Raw genomic sequence first — 27,475 nt, 5'->3', positions numbered from 1 at the left:
GTGAAAAGGATAATGTTATGTTTTAATTAAAATAATCGATATATGTATATATTACATAATCGAGTTTTTCGACATGTCAACGAGCTCGCTTTTTTACAAGGACAAATATCCGGTGAGTGAATTTCTCTTTTGTTACTTATTACTATCTTTCTTTCATTTGTTTTTCTTTCTAAAAGAAATCTAACGTTTTCTATACACTATGTTTAGATATATACACGAATATAATATTGTTTTATCTAGTCAAAGTATTGTCTAAGGCGTCTAATAAAATATTCTTCCACGTTGGGGGTTCGGGAAACGAGAATCGTATGATTAGAAAGTTAGCTTTTTTTTTTTTTCTTCATCAACGTGGTGGTATAGGTTGATTTACGTTGTAATGAGAAAGCACCATGGGAGCACGCGGAAAGATTTGAAAGTTTTGTTTGTATGTTTGTAAGTTATGTTTGTACGTGTCGTGTATCTCGCATGTTCGATCTCGCATCGAATTCGAATGAGAGATCCGTCCGCTCGTCAATTTTCGCTAATTTTATACATTTAAATTTAGAGGAAAAAGAAGAATAAAAATAAAAGGAAAATAAATAAAGAAATAAATTAGAAATCACGATGGCTTGCTTGGTTCGAAGAGAAACCGAGAGATTGACTCGCCTTACGTTTCTCTCTTCATCCAAGCAAACCAAGTATTGAATATCGGTGGTAAACGTGTCTTGTTATAAGATCCAGGTTAACTTCTATCTATAAAACGAGTTAGATTCTTATATTATATATATATAGATGATATATAGATGAATAGGTATAGGTATGTAATCAAACTTATTGGTTATTATGTAAACTTATTCTACGATGATATTGTTCTAATGGCAAATAAAAAAAAAAACAAAGGAAATGTATAATCGAGTTAAATAGATATTCTTAGGATATAACGTTAAATGTGTAAAAATAAAACGATCATCATATCTTAAGCATGTAAAAGATAGTCACGATCAAGAATGACGCATTTTCGTTGAAATATCGATTCCAGTTGTTTATATCGATGAATTGTTTTGTCTCGATTACTTTTTAAATTACGTCTCTTTTTTCTTATTCTTCTTCTTCTTGTTTTTATTGCTTGCTATGGTTGATGTTATATTTTTAGGGAAAAAAATTTGATTAGAAAATGATAAATATTCTTAGCCCAGAGTATACTCGGGTTATCGTTGTTATTATTAGAAAATATTCTTATCGTTTCTTTAAATTATATAACGTCGAAAAGGAAATGTGGTATTATAAATTCAAATCGTTTCTAATAGAATTTCTAAAACGTATTCGTAAAATATTGTTGGATATTCCTTTGAAAATATTCCTTATACATCTTGCAAATAAATATTTAATCGATATCACGGGACAAAGAAGGATATATGCTGTAATATTACTATCGTAGTGTCATCTATTATCACCAGTATTTTAAATGCGAATGAAAATGAACCTTGATTAACGTACCGATTATAACACAATAATGATCCCGTTAGGTTAAAACTCGATGTAAATATAATTCCCGTTGTTGTTTTCTTCTACTTCTACACATGACGAAATATTCTTTTCGTGTCGCGTTGCAAAGAACGTGGGTGGGTGGGGAGGGAGGGGAGTTTGACGAATCGAACTATGATAACTTTTAAAGTAAATGTGTTACGAGGTTTAGGAACAATCGAAAGAAAAATAAAAAGAAAAAAAAAAGAGGAGATTGTTATATCTTTTAAACGCATCTTTAGCAAGGTTATTATTCTCTGCGAATATTCCTAACTATTTTAGCATTTTGTTAACGGCGTAGATATCACGCGTGGGTGCGTGTGCCTTTACTTGAATACGCTTTTGTCGAATACTCAACTAACTTTATATTTTTCGATATATATTTTCTTTAAATCTTTTGTATATTACACGATTGTTTTATAAAATCTTGGATTTGATATATATTATTATTGTTTCATCATTGATTTGAATTTTCATCAAAATGGGAATAACTTCGTACAAATTGTAATCATATATTATATCTAATCTAATTGTAAAAGCAAAGACAAAAAAAATATATATGTTCGAGGACAAAAGAATATGGACACACCCACTTCATTTGTAATACCTTTTAATGATTTCGAATTCTTTTCTTAATCTTTATACTTTATCTTTTATTTATCTTCCTTTTTTTTTTTTTAAATTTATCGCGAGTGACTTCCATCATATATATATATACAGGTATGTATTGATACGCATCAATACGCATTATACATAAGGACGTAAGATACGGAAATGAGTCAACATATGAACTCAAACTTTTTCTCTTTCTTCTTCCTCTTTTTATACAAAAAAGAAATATATATATTGTAATATACTTATTAATATTTTCTAATAACGAACAATCATTCTTTGTAGTATTTCTTTTACACACATAATACATATATATATATATATATATTATAGAATTGAAACTGATTGAAAGATCTAGTCTAAAGATAACATGTACCGTTGCATACAACAACGAGTTAGAATTTGCAATAAGAGAAGTTGTTTTATCAGATGTACAAACATAACGGCTGATTACAACGAGTCTGCCAACAATACTTTATACGAACAATATCGATCTTGTAAACCTCTGCCATTATAATGCAGGCAAATCTTTGTAAATTTCTCTGGAGAAAGGTGTTTTATTGGGATCGTATTATAAATCAAATCTAAAATGTTTTTCCGCGTGCGTTGCGATTATGCCGCGCAATGTAATAGAACAACGCAAAGATTTTACGTAAGTCGTCGGTGGAAGAGAACCAAATGCGTTTGATTTTCTTAATGGTATCTTCTCCTTCGGGTTAAATGCAATACTCCCCTTCCTCCCCCTTCCCCTCTCAACATTCTAAGCATCAAGTTAGTTCGTTCAAAGAACTTTTACTCCTCGTATCGTATACGTAAAGTTCAACGACGATATATTCTTATACCTCGTTTTATTTGATTATATAATTATTGGATAATAAAATCCGAGAGGGAGGTGAAAGGGAGAGAGTTTCGAAGATATCAAAAGTTATAAACAGAATCATTATCGATATTGTCAGCCGATTCGATCGTCGTCCGAATATTGGTTTGGGTATCGTTCGCAAGATTCACTAGATTATGAAGTAGGAAAAATAAAGTATGAAATATACATGTACCCGTAATTATGAAACTTGTCTAAAGTTATGTATCTCTTGTTTCAAAATATTCAAAAAAAAAGGATTACATTTGAATACTAAATGAATTCTATATAACATTGAAATAACGAACACTATCTGACGGTTCATTTTTAGACGATATATCGTGAGAAAATTACGTTGAATGAATTTACTTGAAAATAATGTGATGTGAAGTAACTGATGAACTAACTGATTATTTTTTTGTACAATTTTGACTTATGGTTAGATCATTTTCATAATCCATTAATTATTACACGTATATGTGTTTAAATGAATTGGGTTTTTTCACAAGGACCCCCATTGATGGAAGGGAGGAGCCTCAGGGGTGAAAGTCTTATGTCAGAGACATGTATCTTATTACGTATGTACGTATATACGTAGCAAGAAATACTGTTTGGTTATATTACTCTATAACACAACTCAACGCAAAACTGGTTTCGCTCCCACGGAAAGTACGTAGAAGAGAAGTCGAGGAGAGAAGTCCTTGCTTTATTACGAGATTCTATCGAAGAGGATAGTGGTACACACAGCGATAGTAAAATACCTGTTAAGATTTCAAACGAAACGAACGATCTTTACCCGATAAGGTTATCCGACAATAATAACGAAGATATACTCATCTTATTTCTTTTTTGCCCCTGAAACCTGTTTCGCGTTGCAACCCTGACGCAAAACTCACAAACAAGGACGAGCGCCTGTCTTCTTTCGATCTCCGAGTTCTGAAAGTCTCTTTCGACCCAGTTTTCATTCTTTCCAAGGTGGCAAAGAGGATAGCCAGGCGAGAGGTTGAAAGCTACGCTCTTACGTTTCCAATATATACGCAATCGCATATCGAAGAATTTCAATGGAAAGCGAAAGCATATTATAACAATAAAACTTTTAATCATTGCTATTGGAATGTGTTATTAGAAACCAAAAGAAATTTATAAGTTTTAATCTGATTTTCACGAAAGAATTATTTTTTAAATTGCAATAAGATTTATAACGAAATGGAAATGATAGTTTAAGAATAGTAATAATATAGTATATAGTATAGTAATAATAATTTATAAGTTCCAATCTGATTTTCACGAAAGAATTATTTTTTAAATTGCAATAACATTTATAACGAAATGGGAATGATAAATTAATAATAGTGGTGGGATGCAATGACAAGTAATACATATAACAATAAGAATTTAAATCATTGCTATTGAAATGTATTAGAAACCTGAGGAAATTTATAAATTTCAATCAGATTTTGACGAAAGAATTATTTTGTAAATTGCAGTAAGATTTATAACGGGGAAAATGGGAATGATAGTTTAAGAATAGTGGTGGATGCAATGACAAGTAATGGCAGATAGACGACAAGAAGTAATGTCGGTGGCAACATTCCTTTGGCGCCTTTGAGGGGCGACCAAACGAACGGTAAATCTGCACGCGTAAACCACATCTTTTTCTTCTTGGTCTTTTAACGAAGTCCCAGGTTAGGTCGATTCGCGGTGACAAGACTGGAATGTCCGTATTCCTCTTGTTCTACCAACTTACCCACCACGGTCACACTCCTGTTCAAGTGTGAGAAAATGATCCATCAGAGAAAGAAAAATACAACCGGGAGGAGAGTTCGATGGACTTGGAAAAACTTTATTCTCTACGTTTTACTCGTTAAAGGTCAATCGATTGTGTTTAACCGTATATACCTCGTCTATACATATTTATACGCTTGGCTAACAGTTTTAATAGTCTTATTATAAATTTTCTTCTTCTTTTACGCTTTCATTTACAATAGACAATTAGATTCATTTTCTAATTAATCAATGTTAAATTTTCAATTTGGAAATGAAAGAAGTAAAGTATCTGTAATAATAATCCTAACACACTTGGTGTAATTTGATTATTTTTGTTGTTCTAAAAAAGAAGAAAGGAAAATAAGCAAATTACATAATGTGCAACTTAAAACATAACTCATCGTTAGTATAGTAATTAGTATAACTACTACTAACACACCGTAACTAACTGTAAATATAACTTATACATACTTCCTAAAAAATTGACGCTGAAATATGAACCAATAGGTGTATACGTTGCAATTGTTTCGCGGACGAATAATTAAATCAAATTGAAAAATGACATTTAAAATACAAAATCAAATACTTACAGAAACGTATTTACGTAACTTTCGAGTTGCGTGTCTTTTTAAAAAATGCTGTTAACGCGTGCATATTACGTATCTCTTGTAGTTTTTTTTTTAATCTTCTTCTCTTTTTTGCCCTCCCCACTTTATTCTTTGTCATGACTCGAGTGGATCGTGAAAGGAGTTAGTTCCGGTGGACGGAGCGTTCTTCCGGTTGTTTTATACAGTACCGCTATATCGTGTGTCGAGTAAGGTACAATTATAATAAAAATAATAAAATAGAAGTACACACACACACACATCGAAACATTTATGATGAGATTTATGCTAGGAATTTTGCACATTTTTATGAGTATACATACATGCGTATTTATAATTCGTAATAGATCGAACAATTTTCCTTAGCAACTTTTTGTTTTCGTTCGACAAAATATTATTATTTTCTCTTACCTATATCATATTTAAAAGAGAGTAAAATATTACCGTTAGATAGTATTATAGTCTTCCATACCATTATCAGTGGTGAGTAAAAGGAAACAATAAAACAACTCTACTACTACAACAACATAAACTGTTCTTTCACTCGTAAAAGTCATTGCGCTATGTTTAAAAGTAGTACTGGGGTTCTAAGAGTCATCATTTTAATTGAATTTTTAGAAAGTAGGTGAGAGAGGTGAAAGAAACATTAGTTTAATGTTGTCTCCTTTATTAAAGAAAGAATTCTATTTCTGTCGTTTTGTTCCGAACCATGATTTTTCATTATTTAAGAACGATCCTAAAGTAACAAAAGGGATTTATAAAAAAAAAAAATAAGAACTGGGTGACGTATTGTCAAAAATTATTACGTCAAATAAAAATGGATGGAATATTCGTAAAATATATTTTTACGCTCATTGGTCAGCGGTTTTTAATCGTTACGAAGATAACATCTGTTAGATTACGATGTCGGGCACATTATAAATATAATGATTAAAATAGTGTACGCGTTATCTAATGTTTAAAAGTTGTCCCCTTACAATTAAATTTACTTGTTACTTTTTTTTTTTTAACTTATCGTACATTTCCGTTGGAATTTTGGACAATTCTTAAATCGAATAAAAGAATATGATAAAAAAAAGAAAAAGAAATGTACAAATCATTTTCGTATAATACATACATACATACATACATATGCATCAGATATAAAACACGTGTGAAAGAAAAAGTCCCGATTGTTTCAACGAAGATTCGTCAAACGCATCGGATAGTACCTTGCGATAAGCTCGTGCAAATGCGTTAACCATCGAATTATCGTTTTATCTACACTCACTTTCCGTTCGAACAAGTGCTTACTATAAGCGTGATTGTTTTTCGTCAGTGTGTGTTAGAGACGTTATAAATATAATATCGTCAACGTACGTTTTTTTAGTCAGGAATATTTCATTGAAGTTTTTTAACGTGTCAAAAAAGAAAGAAGAAAACCACGTTAACGCGTCAACTACATTGTTTACTACGTTGCACATATTTTTTGGATTTTCTTATCGTTCGACCTGATAGAGATAAAAAAGAAAAAAAAAGAAAGAAAGAAAGAAGAAGCAATAACGAAACCGTCTGTGTTTATAACATTAATATCTTCAACGTGAAAAGGTGTACGAAAAATAATTCCTTTTATTTTCACTCGAATTTTTCACTTAAATTCGTTTACGTATATATATTTGTATGTATATGGATATATGCATGTGTATATGTGCAAGAAGAAAAGTGGAAAGAAATGTTTCCGGTTACACGTCATTGGTTTGCATCTTGCATGCAAGCTAAACAACTCCCCCTCGACATCTACGTAAGTCTTCGCAAAAAGTTTCATCTTCGTTACAATGCCTGTATATAATATTGATGTTGTTGGTCTAACCGGATGCCTGCCATGTGTTTAAAGTTCGTGGACACTTGATAAAAAAAATGGCTTTGCAGTTGGACGGGGTTAAGGTGGTCAGACTTGTAATTAAGGGCTTATGGCTTTTTCGTTATTTATAATTAATAATTGTTATACGCGTATTTTCTTTCTATATATTGTTAATTTTGCATCAATCGGTTTGTTCGATTATTTGGTATTTACAAATCTGTTAATAAATAATTTATACTTTTGATATTTATCGTTCAAACAAGTTGGTACACCACCTGGAATGTATTTGGAGACGCCATATTGGTAATTAATATTTTACGACAGTTAGTTAATTAGTTAGTTGATTGCTTTCTATCGATTTATCGAATATATAATATATATATATGTAATTTAGAAACAGGGTCTAGATTTGATGTTATATCACGACGCTGTGTCTGTTTTAATAACATGCACATATAAATGTGAATATTTAAATTTGATAAGAGAAAAAAAATATTCTGGACGAATGACATTTCAAATCCCCCCTCGAACTATATGTGCTATCGGTCTCCCACGAAAGAGCAGGAAGAGAAACTGGTTGCTTTGGCTGGAGTATGTTGAACTCTTATGTGTTTCTATGTATGCAATCGATCGCCGGAAACTTGACAAATTTTTTTACAATACGTTTTTAAATTCAATCCTTCAAGATTTTCTCAGTTAACAGTGACGTAAGTTTTATCCGAAAGTTGTTCGAGGTAGCTGGTCTAACTACCGAACACCTGGGTGAGCAAGGGGGGAGGGGGTTCGTTTAATAACTCAAGATTGTTTTTCTATCGTCGATCGATTAAATTCTATCACGATTAATTTTCTATCGTAAAATAATTTTCGCGCATATTATTTTCTTTTTTTTTTAAAGCCCAAACGATCCCAACGAAATCTTACAATTTATCTTTTAGAGAAGATCGAAATAATGTCGCGAAGTTTAATTTTGTGAAAACGCACGTGCAAACATTTTCGTCGGCAATAAGAGAAAAATGAATACTATACACGCGAAAGATAACGAAGTACATAGACGACGAAAGGAGAGAAGAAAAGAGAGAGAAGAAAGCTAAATATACACTGGGAGAGCAGAAAAGGCGAGATCCCCCGCCTAGACGGTCGCTTGCTTTGGCTGCCTTTAAACTATCCGTCGTTCTTACCATTCGTTTACTCGCTTCGCTCGTTGCAACTCTTAATCCTCTCTACGTTCGTTCACTTAGTGTGATTATTTTTGTTTCGTTTCTCTCTATGAGTTATTTTTCTAATTATCTTTTCTATTTTATCTTTTTCATTTTGTACAATAAGAAATAATCGGTTCATTCGATATCGATTCCTTTTTTGGAATTCAAACGCGTGCCACACGTCAATACAATCGAATCGAATCGAATCGGCGATATCTTCGTCACGTGACAAAACGACCGCGATCGGCGGGAAATTCAAAATCTCTTCGAACGTATCTTCATTAAATCCGATTTTATCGAAGTTTTTATAAGTGGTGGTAGTGGTGGTGGTGGTGTTTTGTTCTTTTCTTTTGCGTTTAACGCAAGTCAGTTTGAGTGATTAAGAAGTGTGGGTTAACGATCGATGGGGGGCGAGGTGGGGTGGAACAGGGGGAAATTTGAAATTGTGAAATATTACGTTCGATGTTATTACACTTATTGAATTATTTTCTTTTCTTTTGTTCGATGGATGCTATCATCGGGATGAAAGACCGCACGAAGAAGACCAGTTGGTAATTTCGAACGTAAAACGAAGCCCGTTCGTGGCACGAACGAGAAGAAGAGGGTCAGCTTTATTCGATTACTCGGATGACGTGCTTCGTGCAAGAGAAACGTTTTTTTTTCTCTTCTCTCTCTCTCTCTCTCCTTTTTTTTTTTTTTTTTCAATTTTGCTTGCTTCTTTTTGCGTAACCGTATCTGTGGTTATTTTTTTGATGAGAAAGTATTTGACAAAGATGCGAATTTCTTTTCTCTCGAATAAATTACGGTCGAGAATGATTTATAATATTATTATTATTATTATTATAGATAACACATCGAGAACAACAAATTAAAATCTAATTAGACAAATTTGTAATGAATTATTCAACTTTTCTATATACAGTGTCAAAATACTTATCAAGGTTGGAAGTATAAAGTGATATCATTTTAACAAGATCTATGGACAAAGAAAATTGTGTGTAGGATATATACTACTTTACGAAGGATTATGGCTAATTCATAGCGAAGGATGTAACATCTAATTGACGATAAACCTTGAGTAATAAAAATTCGAAATAATACTTGTCCTATATGTCTTTACAATTGCTCGTTAGTATTCTCGATAAATACAAGATTCCAGGTGCACGTTCGATGCACGTTTCAATTCGATTATGCAATTATGTTTATTTTAACACTTTCCTATGAAGTAACGAGTACGCATTTAAAAAAAAAAAATTTCCGTGCACTTGTCGTTTTTCTTAAATACATGGGGGAAAATTAATCGATTGTGGGTTGTACCAATATGGCGGTGAAAAGCTTTGAAAAGGTTTTAATCTAATGCAACTAAAGTGTTTAAAAATATATGTTAAGTATCGTAGTACATTAGTATGCGTTTCTACATAGAAGAAATACAGCGTGCAGCGTCCGCATGGAAGTTGTGCAACCGCGACGCGCGTACACGCGACGTAATACGGATATAATTGTTCAACACGATTGTATAATACGGCTTCGAATGTGGATCCAGTCATTGCCGGAACGTCGTTCCGATGCCATGCTAACATAAAAGTGTTACTTCTTCTCGACATTTTGCCACATTCGTTGTGAGTCGTCGTGATAAATTATATTTATTTTTCCCCATCTTCTTCTTCTTCTTTTTCTTTGTTTTTATCTAATTTTTGTCCGCTTCTTTTATCTCTTTTTTGAAATTATAATTAAAAAACTAAGTAGATACATTATCGCGTTAAAATATCTAACGAGTGTCTCATATTTATAACATTAACGATTAATATTCATTTTTGTACTCGTTCTATTTTTTTTTTAGTTAATCGGTCAAAATGTTTAGAGATTCATCGTTGGATTGCATGGACGAAAAGTTATTTTTGATCTGCAATTAATTGAATTTACAAATTACAAAATGATATCTAGTTTCTTGTTCTTAATTTTTAATATAGTTTGATTGATGCAAAGAGATCGTAAAAAGATAAGGAAAAGACGTAAAATACGATTCGCAAAGATAAGTTAAGTTTGTGTCTCTCTTTCTCTCTCTCTCTCTTTTTCTCTCCCTCCATAGGCAAATTGTCGGAAGAACAATAAATTTGTGTTAAGTGGAACGCGCGTTTGAAACTGGTCGTGTGTCTGCTCCTCCTTCTCTGTGGTTTACATAATTAAACAACTGTGGTATAGAACTTGTTTCTTGTGGTGACTGTGACGGTAGTGTAGAATAGATAATCGATGTTTCATCGTGTTTAGATGTAAAAAAGAAAAGGAAAAAAAAAAAAGAAAAAAGACGAAGAAAAAGTATGACGAAAGAGGAGGAAGAAGAAAAAGTGGTTCGCGAATCGTTTGGTCGAACGATTGGACGTCATCATCTTCGGTTTAACATCGAATACTCTTTCTTTCTCTCTCTCTCTCTCTCTCTCTCTTGTTGTTCTTAAGACGAGTTTTTTACGAGTTTGCAATATTTCAAATTGCCTTTATTAGTTATTACCTTCTTGTTATTTGTTCTGTGTTTCTATCGAGTCTATCGTTTTGCGAATGAACCAAACGATCGTGCGCGAGACTGTGTTTACGCAGTAAATTTTATTTACATTCTGTTAACTAGGTAACTAAACATTAGACGATCAATAATAATAATAATAATAATAATAATAATTAATAATAATAATCGATACTAAAACGATTTCGAGTCTTTGACACACGTCAAAAGGGAAAACTAGATTTTATATTTATTGTGTTATCTAGTCGTTAAATAATAAGAATATATTTGATTAATACGATTAGATAGTAAAATCATCTCTCGAGGTAAAAATTATTAGTGTGTTTATTATCCGAGGAACCTTGAAAATTTCTCTTCTATGTGTCTCGTCGTGTGTATCGATAGCAAATAAAACGCATTGCACACACCGCGGTGTGCGTTGTTCTCTCGCGGAAAAAAGATAAAAAAAAAAAAAAAAAAATAAAATAAATAAAAGAAAACGGAAACGGATAGGAGGATTTTATTCCAAATGAAAAAAAGGAAAAAAAAAAGGATGCGTCGAGAAGAACTCTAAACATTGTGTTCTAGATCGAAACACGAACTTCGCTAGAGCGTAACATTCCCATGAAAGGATTCTCTCCGATGTCGAAGAGAAAACGTTTGCTCAGAGAGAAAAGTTTCACGAATCTGTTCGGAAATATTTTTCATGATCAATAAGATAAATATATATATATATATATTTATATATTTATAATTAAAAATAAGTGAAAATAATTGATTTGATTTGATTTGATTTAAGTTATTCGATAATGGAACTTCAAATATATCGCGCATTTTAAAAAGTGATAAGTTGAAATGGAATAAAAAGATACTTTGTGAAAGATCTCTTTGTTTTCCGCTCGGATAATTGGATTTTCTTTGAAATTGAAATGAACGAGGTGCGTCATGTCTGGACGAGCTTACGATCGTCATCGAGAAGTTCGACATTAAATTCTACTATGAGTAACGAAGGTAATAGCAATCGAGCCTCGACTTCTACTTGGTACGACATACCGGCACCGATAATAATACACTGTCGTGATTTTCGCGAGAACGAAGTTGAAATGATTGATGACAACAAAATGGAAGATCAAAAGTGTCGAGAAGAAGATAATGATAAAAAAACTGTGCGCGTTGTGTCTTCGAAAAATGAAATTCACGTTGAAGAAGCATTATACGAGAATAATCTAGATATAGCAAGACAGGAGAATAGTAATAGTAATAGTAATACGAAAGATATTCAAGATGAATCGAGATTATTGAAGATTATCTCGAACGATTCTAAAACGAACGAGGAACAAGTTTCATTGGAAGATAAGAATAAGAAGCACAGTAATAGCGTCGAATTAATGGCAACTACTATGGTGAAAACCGACGAGCACGGTATGCCAACGATTAGTTTCAGCTTTCTTCAAGGTGATGAATTACTCGAAAGTAATACCCCCCACCATCAAATAGATGAGATCAAGATGGATGATAAGAAAAATGATATTGCGGAAGATTCGGTTCTGGATAGATTGTACGATTTTCCTAAAAAGTCTTCCAATGACAATGATAAGGAACGTCGTCGTATCGATGAAAATTCCGATGACGTCATCTCCGGCGAGTTATACGACAAACCTAAAACATTGTCGAGTCAAAAATTATTCGAACTTTCGCGAAAGGAAGATAACGATTTGACGACCGACAAGGAGATCGCTATCACCGAAAGAAAATTCATACGAACTGCGAATACCTTGCACGGATCTTCCGTTAGATCGTTGAAATGGAGAAAGAGTCGTAAAAATTCGGAAAATAATATGGGAATAACTTCATCGACGTCCGGTTGTTACTCGGATCCCGAATGTTCCAACGATACTGCGTCTAACGCATCGCGTGGACGCCTGAGATTGGAGAAACGTAAATTGGGTAAAGCTTGGGGAAAAATGAGGAATTGGTTGAAAGACGAGAAGAGTAAATTCAGCGAAGTTATTCAGCGACACGCTCGAATGCAGAACGTCGGTGCGATGATCAATGACCCTAACGACGATCACGATTTATCTTTCAAGGACAGCAAGTTGAGCAAAAGCACGAGACACGCTTCTTACGATTTAACCAAAGCTCGAACCCAACAATTGGGTTCTATCACGAGGGTCGAGGAATTTGGTTTATCTTCGATAACGAAAGTGGAAACCAACGAAGAAGATCGTGAAAATTCGTCCAACGCGAATATACGTTCGAATTCGGCCTCCCCGGATTCTGGGAGAGTTTTTATCGATGACGCGAATCCGGAAGAGGATTCGCCAACGACCGACAGAAGAAAGGTATTCTCTAAAACTGCTAGCTCCGATGATATTGTTGGTAATGGAAAGAGGAGTCCGCTTCTACCGGTCTCCTTCAGCATGGACAAACTATGTTCTGATACGGAAAACGATGAGACTAGTGCTCGTAGCACCGAGCTCGAAACGACAAGGGATCGCGCTGGGAAAGGCGGCATGATTAAGAAGAGAATGTTGGGGTCAATCAGGGGGTTAATGGCCTCAACTCATCTCCTACAGACCAACGATATTCACGAAGAGGTACAATAGTATCTTCTTTTTCAATCTACATATACAAATATATACATATATATATATAATGATAATAATAATAATAATCATAATAATTGAAGAGATTTTTTTTCTCTAATGTAAGAGAAGAAAACATTTTCATAGACGAACAATTAGCTCGTAATTCACATTGTATCTGGAACAACAACCTGTTAGAAAATACGGTATACGTCAGGTATCCTTGAATCAATACCCCTACGTAATTTTTACTATTAGCTATTGCACTATACACGTTCGATCATTATCCTGTCTTTTAATCGTACGAATGTATGCAGATACTATGATTCACTATATCCGCTAGAAGCCACGATAACTCTCTAACTCGCGTATAGAGTTATAAGTGACGGGATACTCTTGTTCCCTCCCCCAATTACAATCAGACACCGTTTAACTCGACGTCGCATGGACGATCCTATGTATGCACAGCGTTGTGCATACGTAAACACCATAAAAGAAATCATTTTCTTCAATTTACTTCCATTTACTTTCTACTTCTCATACATTTTTTTCTATCGATTTCTTATTTTAATCGATTATCACAGTTTATTCTTAAACTGCATTCAATGTCATTGGAAATATGAAAAGAAATAAATAATAAGTAATGGTATTATCGATAGGAGAGAAGAAAAATGGTCCAATCATTTTGTTATATTGTCCAGAAAACGATGAACCATCGATAAATCTATGGCAAAGTGTAAATAAGCGAAATGGCCTTTCGCTTTTTCCGCGAAGTGCTATCGAACCTTTCACTTTTACGAAAGTCCGTGTGATCGTATTGCAAAATGGATATCTTATGGTATTATTCACAAAACTGCTTCCTCCCCTCTTTTTTTTTATTCTTTCCTTTCGATCCTTCCTTCCTTCCTTCCTTCCTTTCCGGTGAGAATACATATTATTGTTCTGTTTAGATTTAATAAGCGAAATTTTATCGCTTTTATCTCGTTCCAATGACATTATACGTGCCATTATTCTCTACTTCCGAGATCATTTTATTATATTATTATATACTTTTTTTTCAATGAGTTCACAACGTGCCGGATTTGTGTTGTATAATTATACTAAATCATAACGATAGTAAAATTGAATGAATCCTTACTGATTTTCTATGTTGTCTCTCGACTCGACACGGTCTACATTACGATTAAGATCATTTCTTTTTGTTTTATTTTTGAAATCCAACACAAGTGTCGATTTCTAAGTTTGTCGTCGTAGGATTATTGACAGGATTATTCGAAGAGAGGCCACTACCATCTTTTCCTGCTCGATCCAAGAGAAATGATAGTAACATACATAAATCTAAAAGTGCCGAGGTCTCTCTAAGCAAAGTCAGCAAACTTACGATGGCAAGTGCGCCAGTGTATGTACATGGAAAGTGTGGGAAAGTTGTGCTTGGAGAAAATAACCGACTTTGTTTTAATCGTGCGCACGCGTTTACAAAACCAGCCGTGCGTATTTACGATCATTTGATTAGAGAAAATTCTCTTCCCTGTGCTTTTACATTGTTCACGTATGTTCTTCTCCTTTTTCTATTCAAATAAAATAATTATATACTTTTGTTTAAGAACGAAGAAATTAGAAACTACCCTATTCTTCGATATGAATATTTTTACTTTATTGTATAATATAAAATGATGGAAACAAAAAATAAAAAAATAAAAAGAAATTGCTATCGAAAGGAGACAGCGTCCGAGAAGGCCACTGTTCCGATTTATAAAACTTTGATCACGTATTACAACACAGAAACAGGAACGTGTTCGTTAATGAGGCTCGCTCTATTCCACATGGGGGTCATGTCGAATACTTAATCGCAGATAATTAACGCGAATAAATCTTAAGTTTCAAAGATCGAAACGATTTATAATAAATCCGCATTTCTTTCGATACATGCATACACACACATATATATATATATATATTTTTTTTTTATTACATCAAATCGTATAACTCTTGAAATCGTAAGAAAATTTATTCACTTTTACTTTTACTTTTAATATAAATGAAGTTTATTTAAATTTATGATAAATTCGTATATATTCAAATATATGTTTTTCGAATTGGCTGTACCAAGATATCTCGCAGAATATTAAATCACGTAGAATTGTAACTTTTCTTAGTGAACCGAAGAGAAAGAAAAACGATTTTGCTATTTCTCTCTCTCTCTCTCACTCACTTTAACACACATATCAGCTTATGCATATATTTGTGTACCGCTTTGTGGATAAATGTGTGCGAGAGAAATTGATATGTATGTATTTCGTATGGAATTGTGTGAAACTAAATGCTTAAGAAAGTACTTTCTGCGATTTCCACTCTCCCTCCTCCTTCATCTTCCCCCCTCCCCATTTCTATTTATTCTCACTTTAATAAAATAATCGAAAAAAAAAAAAGTTAGAAGGGAAGAAACACGGTGACATGATTTTCTAATATATTCGTAGAATCCAAAAATAGAATTTTAAAACAACACGTAATTTCATTGCAATATAAAATTGATACGAGGATGTTAAAAACGAAAGCAGGACTATTAAGAAAAGAAAAATATAATAGTATTTTAAAAATATATAAAACGACGAGACAAAAAAGATTTCAATAGTATTCGTTTACTTAAACGAGGAAACAAAGATAATAAAATAAAATTGTATTCTATATTTTTTGTTATTAAAGAACGAACGAACGAACGAACGTACGCGTGCCTTTGATCCAGTTTCCTTGACATTTCATTAATTTCCGTTCACCATTTCGATTATGCGTGGTTTTACTTCTTTTTTTTTTTCTTCAATTTTTCCCTTTTTCACGTCACTGAATACGCGCATACTTTTTTTAAATTTTTTTACCTATACTCACATCTTTACGCAAGCGTGTTAGAAGCGTATTACTGAGCCGGTTTTGACCTTCTTAGATTCTAACTCGACCGTGGAAACTTATCTAACGATTAAGAACTAAATTCTTATTAATCATTTTTTCGTTTTTTTTTTTTTTTTGTTAATTTCTTTTAGAAGTCCAGTTTAATCGTATTGCAAAAGTCAATTTAATCAATCAAATTTAAAATATCTCCTTGGTTTATATTTATCTATCTTTTCTTTTTTTTTTCTTATAATTGTCCCCTTTGACATTTTGTTTGATTCTTTAATGAGACGATTAATATTTTACGACTGTTTTTTTGTTTGTTTGTCAAGGGAGGTCAAAGTGGATTCGAAGATATTCGGAGATATGTTAAACAAGGTGGAGATTTTTGCAAAGAGTTGGCCTCGATTCTTCACGAAAGGTATAATAATTATTTACAATAAAAATATGTTTAAAATGTAACATAAATATTTGTCTTCGTTAGGGCTGAACTGGAAGCAACGTATGCTAAAGGGTTAAGTAAATTGAGCGGTAAATTAACGAAGGCTTGTTCCAAAGATCAAAGTAAGTCTCAACATTTCTATTATTATATCTTTCTCTCAGATATAAGTATTAAGAGGAACTCGAGAATAATTATCGTTATAACTTTTTTCTTTCTCTCGTGTATATGCGTTAACTTGCGTTTATATTTACTATTAATTTTATTTGCACAGGTGGAAACAGTAATGGAGGTGTGAACGAGGCATGGAGATGCGTCGGAGAAGAAATGGAAGCTGCCGCTGAAGCCCATAGAGTATGGGGTATTGCGTTAGGTGAACAACTAGCTAAACCTTTGAGAGTAAGTTATATATATATATACACGTAGATATAATATAATTATTCTATGGTGAAATATCGTTGATTGTGAGATATAAATGTAGGTGTTGAATGACATCACCATCTACATTAAATCCTCTATCTTGTTTTACGACGATTACGACATTTCATTTCAGAAATTCGCCTACAATTTATTTATTTTCCTTACTCTTTTTTTAAAAAATGATATATTTATTTTTAATAAATATTTAGGTGGGCGTTGCAGAGGCACAAGGTCGTTCGAGAAAATCCATTGAAAATTCCGTTGACAAGGCATTAAAGTCTCTACAGGAATGGCGTAACATTGCATCGAAGACCAAGAAACAAAGTTTTGCTTGTGCGAGAGAGAACGAAAGGCTGCAGGATTTGGCGAGGCTCCAATCGATCAGTCAAAGCCAACAAAATAACAATAAATCGTCTAATCATCATATGACGGAAAAAGAAGCGAATAAATTAGAAGCTAGGAGGAGGAAAGCCGAAGACTCTTCTCGTAGAGCTGATACCGAATTTTACACGGTGAGCGTAAGAGCCGAAAGAGCTAGATTGGAATATGAAAATACTGTGAGAAAAGGATCTAAACAAATGGAACTCCTCGAAGAGGAACGTTTGAGCGCTTTGAAAGATCTTGCCAATGTTTATTTGGCCCACCTGCAGGCTCTTGCTCCTCGTTTGCAACAGGTAAACAAATTATTTATCTTTTATTCATTATTTTATCTTTTAGAAACTCTCTTGGTTTGTTGGAGAAATAAGAATTTTATTATTAATTAATTATTTATTGTTTTTAGAGTGCCGATCGCGTATCGACGCCTGTTAGAAATTGTAACGTATCTCAAGACGTGGAAATTTTGAAGAATCTTATACGTAGAACTGAAAGTAATGATACGGTCAACGCGGAACAATTACTTCCAGATTTTTATGCAGAACATATAACGTTAGCGATGAACAGAGAACGAAGGAAACAATCGTTAGTTAGAATTCTGCATTTAATAAGACAAGATTTAGAAAGAGAAAGGCGTGGAAGGGAAGGATTGGAAACTTTGCATAGAGCTTTTATCAAGACACCTGCGTTTGCAGCTGATGAAAGTACACAAAATGTTACGGACAAATTGCATCATGTAGGTAGAAAAAAGGAATCCACGTAGGTGGTACATCATATTTTATAATGAATTATTGTTTTATAGATGCGTTCCATGTTATTATATTTGGAAGCAGCAAGATATAAGGTTGGTGGAACGTTAGCAGAAGTTGAAGGTAGCAAAAGAAATAAGCACCCATTAGCAGAACACATATTAGTCTCTAGAGATAAACAAGGACTTCAGCAAAGTGTTCTCAAGGTAAATAATATAAGTATCTTTACAGTTATAATAGGAATATTTAGCGAATAAATATGTGATGCAATAATCGACCATTAATCATTTTTAAAGATTCCTTCTTGGGCAAGGAATGAATCTTTTGAGATACAAGATATCGATGATGAAATAGAAGTACATTTAGTAAAGGGACATGAAACTGAGAATCGAGACTGGACAGATAGAACGGCTGGTGATGGTAATTCTGAAAATCCACCAGATGAAGAAGACTTCAGCGATTTTGACGAATTCAGTAGTCATTCGGAAGACAATAATAATCAAGACGTTGATGTTACGGATGAAACAGCTAAATCAGATAGAACAGAACAATGCAGGGCAATATATCATTATGCTGCAAATCTCAATGACGAATTGAGCCTGAATCCTGGTGATTTAATAACTGTTCATCGAAAACAGGCAGATGGTTGGTGGATAGGTGAATGCAGAGGACGAACTGGAATCTTCCCTGCCACATATGTCCAAGTAATACATTAAAAGATGTTCTTCATCACACAATGTATTTTTATCATTTTTCTGTAAACACACATATAATTATTATTTATCAAATACCAAGGAACAAAGTGCCAATGATTACAAATTAAAACGACGATATAAACGCACAAAATACGTGATTAAACCATAATTAGCTCTAAACTTACAATTTAATTAATGTTACCAACCATGTTATAGGAATATAACAGGTACTTGTGCAGTAACAAATATCGATGTCCTTATATATGTAATTTGTTCTTTTTACATTTATTACCATTTAACTTAAATGATTTTATAACGCTATGAGCTAACTGGTTAAATATTTTGTCATTAGAAATTGTATATAAATGTTGCCAATTGTAAATATTAGTCAAAATGTAATTTAAATGCGATGCGTATTAATATAAATGCTCTATATATATAAATAGTATTTTTAAGATAAAAAGAATGCATTTATTTATGTAAATAATATCTGTATGTATCAGCGCCGTTTAACCCTGTTGAACAGCGCTGGTATATATAATAAAATAATGTATTTCCCTTTCTCTTAATCGTGAAGCTCATCATTGTAATCGATCTTTAATTGTTTCTTCACTTCTTCTGGTAATTCTGTTTCATTTACTGAAATAATCACATTCACATGATCGTGTGTTTAAAGTTTATTTGATCAGTAATTTAGAATAGTATCTACCGCAATATGGTGAACTTTTATTAGTAAACAGAAAAAAAGTCCCACGATGAGGATAATTCTCTGCTTTAATACCCATTTCAATGCAAACATCGTTGTTACATGGCTCGGATATTATTTTTTCTATATTTTTATATGTCAAGTCCCAATAATGTGCCCAGAAACTACAATTGTTCGTAGAAGTTAATAGCAGAGATTCGGTAAGATATAAATAAGAGCGACCATGATTGCATATTGCTTGCTGAATATCTAAAAATAAATCAATTCTTTAATATTCAGGTTACTCTAAATTATTTAAAAAAACTTATGTGATCTTACATGTATGAGGAATAGGTAAATAGCCAAAATATGTTTTGTTTGATTCAATACAACCTGGCTGACTTTTTCCACCATTAGGATAGAAATCTACATGACCTGGATATATTATTCATTAATGCATTACAATATTGCTAATAAAAAACAAACAGATATATAATATAATATTAACGAACAAACCAATAGGCTCTGGTAAACCTAAACCTAGATTGGACAGTAATTTTCCATTAGTATGTATTATGTCGACAAATGGTGCATCCATTTTATCTAAATGAATAGAAGAATATGTATTTCTGAAACATGGCTGCGCTGGATCTAGACCAGTAATTCTATGTATGATCCAATTACTTTGTCTCTTTTTAAATTCTTTTGCAGCAAAGCCACAAATGTGTGCTCCAAGACTATGACCAATTAAATGTATAGTACCCCAATTAGATGCAACTGTTGTCGTATTTGTAATATGTTCTAAAAATCTTTACAGACATGAATAGCATTATATATTGAATTATAACATATATCAGAAGTAAGTCTACTCATGTACAACATACTTTGAAATTTGATATCCAACTATTTTAGTATTGACGGCAGCTTTATAATAATTCCACGTATTACCTCCTGCGCTCCAATCAACAACTACTACATTAACGTCGTTCTATTAAATATAAAAACAAGATAAATATATATGAAACGAAATATGTGTTATTAATGAAACAATTAATTTTGTATACCCATTGGAGAAATGCTTTCTCCATTTCGGCAATCCATTCTTCATCACTGTGAGATAAAAATCCATGTACTATTACAATAGTTCTACGTTCAATTTTAAAATCTGTCCATTCTAAACCAAACTGTTTGCCAATATACACTTGTACTCTGTTTGGTTGATTTCTCGATGATAAAAGAAATTTAACATCTAATGCATTTGTTCCATTAGCTTTATCAGCAAAAAACCATGATAAAGTGGTCGCAAGAGTTATTCCTAAACCAAGACAATCTACTTGTTCGTTACGAGACGCAAAATCTACTAAATCAGCATGAGTTTTGTTTACCCGTGTATAAGTAAAATTGGATAATCTTTCATTTAACGAATTAATTTTGTTGTGCAAAGATTTGCAATTCACAATTAAAACATTATTTAACATAATCGTTAATACTATATATAATAACATCATGATATTGAACACTTAAGGAATACACTAAACCATACACCAATTGATATTAAACTTATTGAAGCAGATAACCTTTTGCTTCCAATATTTTCACAAGCTATCATAAACTAATGATAAGGCATATAAATGTAAATATAATATAATCTAAAAACACTTTTTTTTTCTCGGCTATTCTAAACTTATCGTTTAATCGATTCGTATATTGAAATATTTATTTACTGATAACGCTATTAGGTATTATATATATTTATATATATTATATACAAATGAATGGCTTGTCAATTTGTCACGTAATGATATATTTTCTTTTAAGCAATAAGTAGTAAAAAAAAATATGTATATTTGTGTAGTTAGATTTTAATTTTGTTATTTTTCTTTCCTTTTTTATTTTTCTTCTTACGTTGCTGTAAAGAGAAAAAAAGTCAATTATTAATACATTTTATGCATTGATATAATATATATATATATATATATATATAATTATCTTTACATTTATTTTTACTTTAGGCTGCACAAAGTTCGTCCGACGTGTTTCATTTGTGGTACTACCACCTTGGAAAACGTTATTAAAATCAACAGATTTATAATCAAACTTTTCTACAGGAAGCATTCCTTTCTGTATTAATTCCTTTTCATTCATCTTTTTATCTCCTTTCTTACGTTCCCTACAAATAAAAGAAATATATTAGAATTATAATTAGCTTTTCTTAAATGGATTTAATTGAGTCTAAATTTTTACCTCAAAGGTTTGACAATATCATCAGAAGGAACGGTTTGTACAATTATTTGTTTATTTTTTTCATTCCTTGTGTCTTTGGTCGATATAAATTCTCTCCTTACATCCTGCTTTATCTTTTTATTCAAGGAAGGAATTGGCGTAAACATATTACTTTTAGACCATTCTTCGGATGTATCTTTCATAGACAGATTTTTCTTTCTTTTTCTATCAGGCATTTCTTTTAAAGGAATACATATTTTCCTTTTGTTACGTTTCGGACTTTGATCTGATGAAGTTTTTTCATCAGAAACAGATGTCGAAGGTTCTTCATCTTTGTTCCTCATTTCATTTAATCTTTCTTCCTCTTCTTTGTCTTGTTTTTGTCTATCTTTTTCTTCTTGTTCAGCTACCACAGGTATTACACGTTTGTATCTTTCATAGGGACTAATGAATATGAATTTTTTGTTTCTATTTTGATTCGCTTTATCAGAAGTCGATTGTTCATCCTAGAAAATTAAAAAGATAATATTTTTATTTATAAATAAAATATGATTTATATATTAATAATTACCTCAGATGATTCTGAACTATCGAATACTGTAATGGTATGTTTTACATTATTATTGCTATATAATTTTTCTGTTATTTTGCATTGATCTAAGAGACAAGGTAAATCGGCTCTAGCTTCTGCATCGCTTGGTATGTCATGAGGAGAGTATGTCCAAGCATCTGAGTTTACAGCATGGTTTCTTTGAACAAATCGTGATCTAACATCTGTTTCTTCCACTGGTTTTATCAGAGGTTGATCTCGTGCTTTGAGTATAATTTTATGAAGTTTTAATAGGTTCTGCCGAAGCAAAGGTGGAATTGGATTGCAACAAGCCAAAATGCCTTGCATTTCACGTGGTAATGTCTCAGCTATGTTTAAAAGCATATGATTTGGTAAAACGTAACCAGTGCTATCATCTTCCTCTCTAGCTGTCATGTCTCTCCACTTATGTAATTCCTTTAAAGCATAAATTTGCTTATTGTTAAATATTTTTTGACTTTTTCTATACATATCCATGTAACTTTCTTCTGTCCATATTGGTTTTATGTAAGTTGTCTTACATAACTCTGTACTTCTATCATATACAGCCTTTAAAATGTTAGTCTTCCCATTTGAAGAATCAATTAATGCATTTCTCAAAACATCTTTTATATGCAATAAATAGTGTGTATCTTCTCTTGCATATTTTAAAAGTTCGTCAGGTAAAGGTCTTATACGCCAATCAGCAAGTTGAAAGTGTTTGTTTGGGTCTACATTACAAAATTGTTTTAAAAGATAAGCTAAACTTAAATATGGCAAATTAAGTTGTTTAGCAGCTTGATGAGTATCAAACATGTTTACTACATATATGGACAAATCCCTTTGAAGCCACTGAATATCAAAGTCCGCTCCGTGAAACACTTTTAGAATAGTAGGTTTGGTAAAAATCTCATTGAGTTCATGTAATTCTGATCTTAATACCAATGTATCAATTATATAGTCTGTATCTACAGTTGATATTTGCATCAAACAAGTTATACCTTGAAAACTTCTGTAAGAATGATGTTCCAAATCAACAGCAATCTCATTATATTTCTTTAAATCATCTAATAACATTTTGATGTCTTCCGGCTTGTTTACCATAATCAATGGGGTTTCATGTAATTCTTTATACTTAACAGGTTCTCTCTTTTGTAATTGATTTTCTGGAGCTTGAAATTTATTCAATTCAAAATCATAAGGATGACAAAATACCTCTCCATCTTCGGTTTCTTCTAAATAAATAGCTAAAGGCTTTAAAGAATTTGGTTTATATTTGATTTTAGGTTCCCAAGGTTTTAGACTGTTATCAATTTTGTCTTTGAAAGTTAATTGCGGTCTTTGTATATTTCGTGCAGTCAATAAACGCACAGCTTGCGCTTTGGTAGATGCATCCGATGATGGTTTCTTAAACGTTGATGATATATTCCAACTACCGGCTGTAATATCCTTCCTAGTTTGCGATACAACTAATTCTATTTCAGGATTTTTTACAATACCACTTTCTTCATCCATGCATAATCCTGCTTTATCTAAATACACATCATTCGTTTCCAATAAAAGATCAAATTGTTCTTCGATGTCGCGTCTTCCTAAGTTGCCACCTACTCCTGATAAATTAATTACTTTTTGCATCATCTTTAATAGTCTTTCCGAATCGTCATTTTTTGCTTTATTGAAACTTGGAAAACATTCATAATAATTATAATTCTCTTCGATGGGAAAATTATTAGATGCTTTGATTCCATCTTTTATAACACTAAATGCTTCCTTAAGATAATCATCGAACGAAGCGAATCCTGGAATAATTTCTTCGCTTTTCTTTTTACTCTTAATGACAATTATTTCATTACTGTCATCCCAATTTTCTTTAGGCTCCATTGTACTAAAATATTCACACGGATTAACAACTGCAGTTCATTATTTTGAGGTTATAGTTTCGAGATTGCACATAAAGGATATACTAAATATAGCTTAGCCAGTGGCTATATTATAATTTTTATTATTATATTTTTGTTATAAATCACTTGGAGAAATAAATTATTTATTATTCAATAAATGTATATAGCGAACTCAAATATACTTATATAAATATTATTGAAAAATACGATAATTTCCTTTGAAATAAACTCAAACAACTCTCTTTAGGAACACGTGTTTCACAAGACACTATATAGGATATTTTTTTTTCATAGGTGGCAGACCTGCTAAAACTTGAAAAAAAACTTTTATATTAAATACGTCATATTCTTGCGTTTATATTATAAAAACAAATGCATAATATTTTTATTAAACAAAATTACAAATAGAAAAGGAATGATAAGAGAAATTCATTGGGAAATTATTATTTAAACCGTTTATTACAACAAAACGATATATTATTAGATCCTATACCGTGTAGACCAAAAAATGAACCGACTGATTGGTCGGTATATATTAACCACGAGAGACCGTACGAATTTGTTTAATTATTTATTGCTACTGGTGAGTTTGTTCGTCGTGCAATTTAATCACATAGATACGTAATATATATATATATATATATATATATATATATATATATATATATATATATATATATAATTTATCTTTCTCGTATCTTTCATAAAATTGACCATTCCTTTTGTGTGCCTGTCCCCAACTCTGGAGATATATGTATATATATATAATATATAATAACGAACTTTTTCTTTCTTTATTTCTCTAGAAACACACAGCAACAATTGCAACGACCGTCGATTAAATTACCTATTATTTTTACATTTTCCAGTTTCATTATAAACATAATATCACGTTTCCAATCATCATCGATTGGTTGAGTATTCGTTCTCAAGTTATAAATTAGTTTGGTGCATTCATACACAACATGACAAAGTTAACTTCTACCTGGTAATTGAAAAAATTTGCAGTCTTCTGTCGTACTTCTATCTCTCTCTTTTTCTCATTTTTTATGTTTACATTTTATAATTTATCTTCCTTAAATTCTCCTTATCATCAAATTGGACTAAAATCGTTAAACTTCTCGCGTAATCATCTCGTAAAGGAGACAATTAGGTTCGATGCACTTTTGCTCGTCCTCCATTGGACAATGGTAGCTTGCATGATAAGCGTACCGTCACTCCTCATCGACAATTTCACAGCTATGATATTTGCTAGACGAATCTAGCCAACTTTCTACACCACTCGATGCAAGATCATCACAGGACGGTAATTCTGGCAGAGGTTCCATGTTAGGTGCACCCTTTTTACTTAGATTGTTCGTCGTTCTTTCTTTTGGTTTAGCACCAGCCACTAAAAGTTAAATACAATTTTGTTTCTATTTTATTTGAAACTTTTTCTCGATAATTTGTCCAAAGAATATACAGAGAGATTTACCATTGTTGGACGTAGGGTTTGTATCTTTTCTATGTATCAAAGTTTGCCTAGATGTTCGAGGACTCCTATGATCACCACTGAGTCCTATTCCAGCGTTAATAGTAGGCAATCGAATATCCAAATGCGAGCCTTTTTCTGTAACTATCTAACAAGTCGTCGAAAAATAATACGATTCTGTTAGGGATATATCCTTGATAAGGATCGATGATTATATCTTGTTACCTTATTGTTCATTGCATATAATTTGGTAGCAATGTCTCTTGCAACTAAAGTTGTTAAGACTGTTGCAAGATAGGCTTCTTTAACAAGAAGATATTCCAAAGCTGATCTTTGCCAGTAGACGTATCTACAAGAACTAGCAGCAACTATTGAGACCTGTAAAATGAAAATATACATCTATAAAAAGAAATATTCTAATCGATATTTCATATGAAAAAGTACATAGATCGTACCTTAAATTTATCATCTCTCGATGCTCTAGAACTTTCAAATTCTGGCGAGTCTAAAAATTCACAGGGCAGAATTGGATGTAAAAAGTTGGTGTCGCTAAGAACGTTGACTCTACCACTGAGTAATAGACCTAGTCTGTCTGTTTTAGTTAAGTTTTGCATCGCATATGCTTCACCAGCATGAAGAGACATCACCGTTGCAAGCTCTGGGGACACTAGTCTTTTAAATTGCGCTCTTGATACCTGCACGAACCGTATTAACTAGTGATAACTATTTTTCTTTTTTTTCTATAACAAGGTGACTTACTGCGACTTACTTTAAAAGGATAAAAAAGTGTGTGATAGACCTCCTCCAATTCAGGATCAAACCTGACCGGTCTCATTTGATAAACGATATAAACCAACTGTCCAATATTTAACAACAAGAAAGTAAAGTTCCAGGAGAAGATATCTGGTGCACAAATCACGTGCCATGCCCATCCGGACAGCAACATGAAACCTATGAAGTAAAAATAAACGTTGATTTTTATTATTTTTATTAAATATGTCTTTCTTTATCGGTATTGACAAGAAAAAGATGTATCGCAAATAGGCAGACATACCGACGATTAAAACTGAGTGCATAAACAATATACCCTTCTTCGAGGACGGTGCTGAGTAAGAGAGTGCAAAGCAGAAATTCGCTAACTGGAATAATATGTGTTGTGGCTGTTGCCATAGGCACAGTGCGGTATTACCTGATAAAGAAAAAGAAATCGTGAGATTTTCGCTCGATGAATAGACAAGATAATAGACGAAGAGAAAAGTGACAGAATGAAGACAATTGTAATACAGATAAAAAAAATAGATACTAATTAAATTATACTTTTTAACTGACCTATTGACGTGACGTTATAGGAAGGCAAAGGGTCGTGACCCAGTCCAGGGCTCATCTTTGTGCGATCTTAAAAATATATGGTATAATATATATGGTAAGAAAGTAAGGAAGACGTTTCTATCACTACTGCGTGTCCATGTTTGTTTTGGTTAAAAATTCTTTGTTTTACCACCGTTCTTATTTCTAAATCGCTATACAGCGCATGTCTATCTTTCATGCGCATGTATCAACCCTTTCGGATCGATTCTTCCTCCGATCAGATGGATCGATTCAAAC

General features: G+C 32.4%; 4 protein-coding genes and 1 long non-coding RNA gene across 6 annotated transcripts; 2 read left to right on the top strand and 3 right to left on the bottom strand.

Annotated features, from left to right (window-relative positions):
* Positions 1 to 9,267: 9,267 nt before the first annotated feature.
* On the top strand, positions 9,268 to 19,202 carry LOC122525538. 2 transcript variants are annotated; one of them, XM_043648392.1, is made up of 10 exons: positions 9,268 to 10,001; positions 10,507 to 11,002; positions 11,465 to 13,473; positions 16,677 to 16,765; positions 16,829 to 16,908; positions 17,058 to 17,182; positions 17,413 to 17,877; positions 17,985 to 18,314; positions 18,381 to 18,533; positions 18,624 to 19,202. In XM_043648392.1, exons 3-10 carry the CDS (start codon positions 11,806 to 11,808, stop codon positions 19,041 to 19,043), a joined length of 3,330 nt encoding a protein of 1,109 aa, XP_043504327.1. In that variant the 5' UTR covers positions 9,268 to 10,001; positions 10,507 to 11,002; positions 11,465 to 11,805; the 3' UTR covers positions 19,044 to 19,202. The 2 variants fall into 2 exon arrangements, with proteins under 2 accessions (XP_043504327.1, XP_043504328.1); XM_043648393.1 differs by having other exon boundaries at positions 10,472 to 13,473.
* A 268-nt stretch (positions 19,203 to 19,470) lies between these two features.
* On the bottom strand, positions 19,471 to 21,581 carry LOC122525537 (pancreatic triacylglycerol lipase-like). Its single transcript, XM_043648391.1, has 6 exons — positions 20,772 to 21,581; positions 20,592 to 20,695; positions 20,224 to 20,516; positions 20,047 to 20,142; positions 19,732 to 19,977; positions 19,471 to 19,661 (listed from the first exon to the last, which is right to left on the bottom strand). The coding sequence occupies exons 1-6, from the start codon at positions 21,213 to 21,215 to the stop codon at positions 19,588 to 19,590; spliced, it is 1,257 nt and encodes a 418-aa protein (XP_043504326.1). The 5' UTR covers positions 21,216 to 21,581; the 3' UTR covers positions 19,471 to 19,587.
* A 272-nt stretch (positions 21,582 to 21,853) lies between these two features.
* LOC122525536 (exosome component 10) lies at positions 21,854 to 24,679 on the bottom strand. The gene is made up of 2 exons (XM_043648390.1): positions 22,502 to 24,679; positions 21,854 to 22,436 (listed from the first exon to the last, which is right to left on the bottom strand). The coding sequence occupies exons 1-2, from the start codon at positions 24,377 to 24,379 to the stop codon at positions 21,948 to 21,950; spliced, it is 2,367 nt and encodes a 788-aa protein (XP_043504325.1). The 5' UTR covers positions 24,380 to 24,679; the 3' UTR covers positions 21,854 to 21,947.
* A 160-nt stretch (positions 24,680 to 24,839) lies between these two features.
* On the bottom strand, positions 24,840 to 27,465 carry LOC122525534 (popeye domain-containing protein 3-like). The gene is made up of 7 exons (XM_043648388.1): positions 27,200 to 27,465; positions 26,925 to 27,059; positions 26,640 to 26,821; positions 26,326 to 26,565; positions 26,096 to 26,248; positions 25,874 to 26,018; positions 24,840 to 25,789 (listed from the first exon to the last, which is right to left on the bottom strand). The coding sequence occupies exons 1-7, from the start codon at positions 27,252 to 27,254 to the stop codon at positions 25,614 to 25,616; spliced, it is 1,086 nt and encodes a 361-aa protein (XP_043504323.1). The 5' UTR covers positions 27,255 to 27,465; the 3' UTR covers positions 24,840 to 25,613.
* LOC122525535 lies at positions 26,659 to 27,305 on the top strand. The gene is made up of 2 exons (XR_006305818.1): positions 26,659 to 26,828; positions 26,915 to 27,305. It is a non-coding gene; the product is annotated as an uncharacterized LOC122525535 (long non-coding RNA).
* Positions 27,466 to 27,475: the final 10 nt, after the last annotated feature.

The sequence above is a fragment of the Polistes fuscatus genome, unplaced genomic scaffold, assembly GCF_010416935.1.
Source record: "Polistes fuscatus isolate 324 unplaced genomic scaffold, CU_Pfus_HIC Scaffold9, whole genome shotgun sequence".
Classification (NCBI taxonomy): Eukaryota; Metazoa; Arthropoda; class Insecta; order Hymenoptera; family Vespidae; genus Polistes; species Polistes fuscatus.
Note: the sequence above shows the minus strand (reverse complement) of the source record. Positions and strands in the feature narration are given on the sequence as shown.

Coding starts and splice junctions, on each gene's coding strand:
- LOC122525537 (XM_043648391.1), bottom strand. CDS start 21,215: ATGATGTTATTATATATAGTATTAACGATTATGTTAAATAATGTTTTA. Junction 20,696..20,771: donor AGAAAGCATTTCTCCAATGG/GTATACAAAATT, acceptor TATATTTAATAG/AACGACGTTAATGTAGTAGT. Junction 19,978..20,046: donor TTTACCTATTCCTCATACAT/GTAAGATCACAT, acceptor ATTTATTTTTAG/ATATTCAGCAAGCAATATGC.
- LOC122525534 (XM_043648388.1), bottom strand. CDS start 27,254: ATGAGCCCTGGACTGGGTCACGACCCTTTGCCTTCCTATAACGTCACG. Junction 27,060..27,199: donor CTATAACGTCACGTCAATAG/GTCAGTTAAAAA, acceptor TTTCTTTATCAG/GTAATACCGCACTGTGCCTA. Junction 26,249..26,325: donor CGAGAGATGATAAATTTAAG/GTACGATCTATG, acceptor TTCATTTTACAG/GTCTCAATAGTTGCTGCTAG.
- LOC122525538 (XM_043648392.1), top strand. CDS start 11,806: ATGAACGAGGTGCGTCATGTCTGGACGAGCTTACGATCGTCATCGAGA. Junction 16,909..17,057: donor GGCTTGTTCCAAAGATCAAA/GTAAGTCTCAAC, acceptor TTATTTGCACAG/GTGGAAACAGTAATGGAGGT. Junction 18,315..18,380: donor TTACGGACAAATTGCATCAT/GTAGGTAGAAAA, acceptor ATTGTTTTATAG/ATGCGTTCCATGTTATTATA.
- LOC122525536 (XM_043648390.1), bottom strand. CDS start 24,379: ATGGAGCCTAAAGAAAATTGGGATGACAGTAATGAAATAATTGTCATT. Junction 22,437..22,501: donor ATAGTTCAGAATCATCTGAG/GTAATTATTAAT, acceptor TTAATTTTCTAG/GATGAACAATCGACTTCTGA.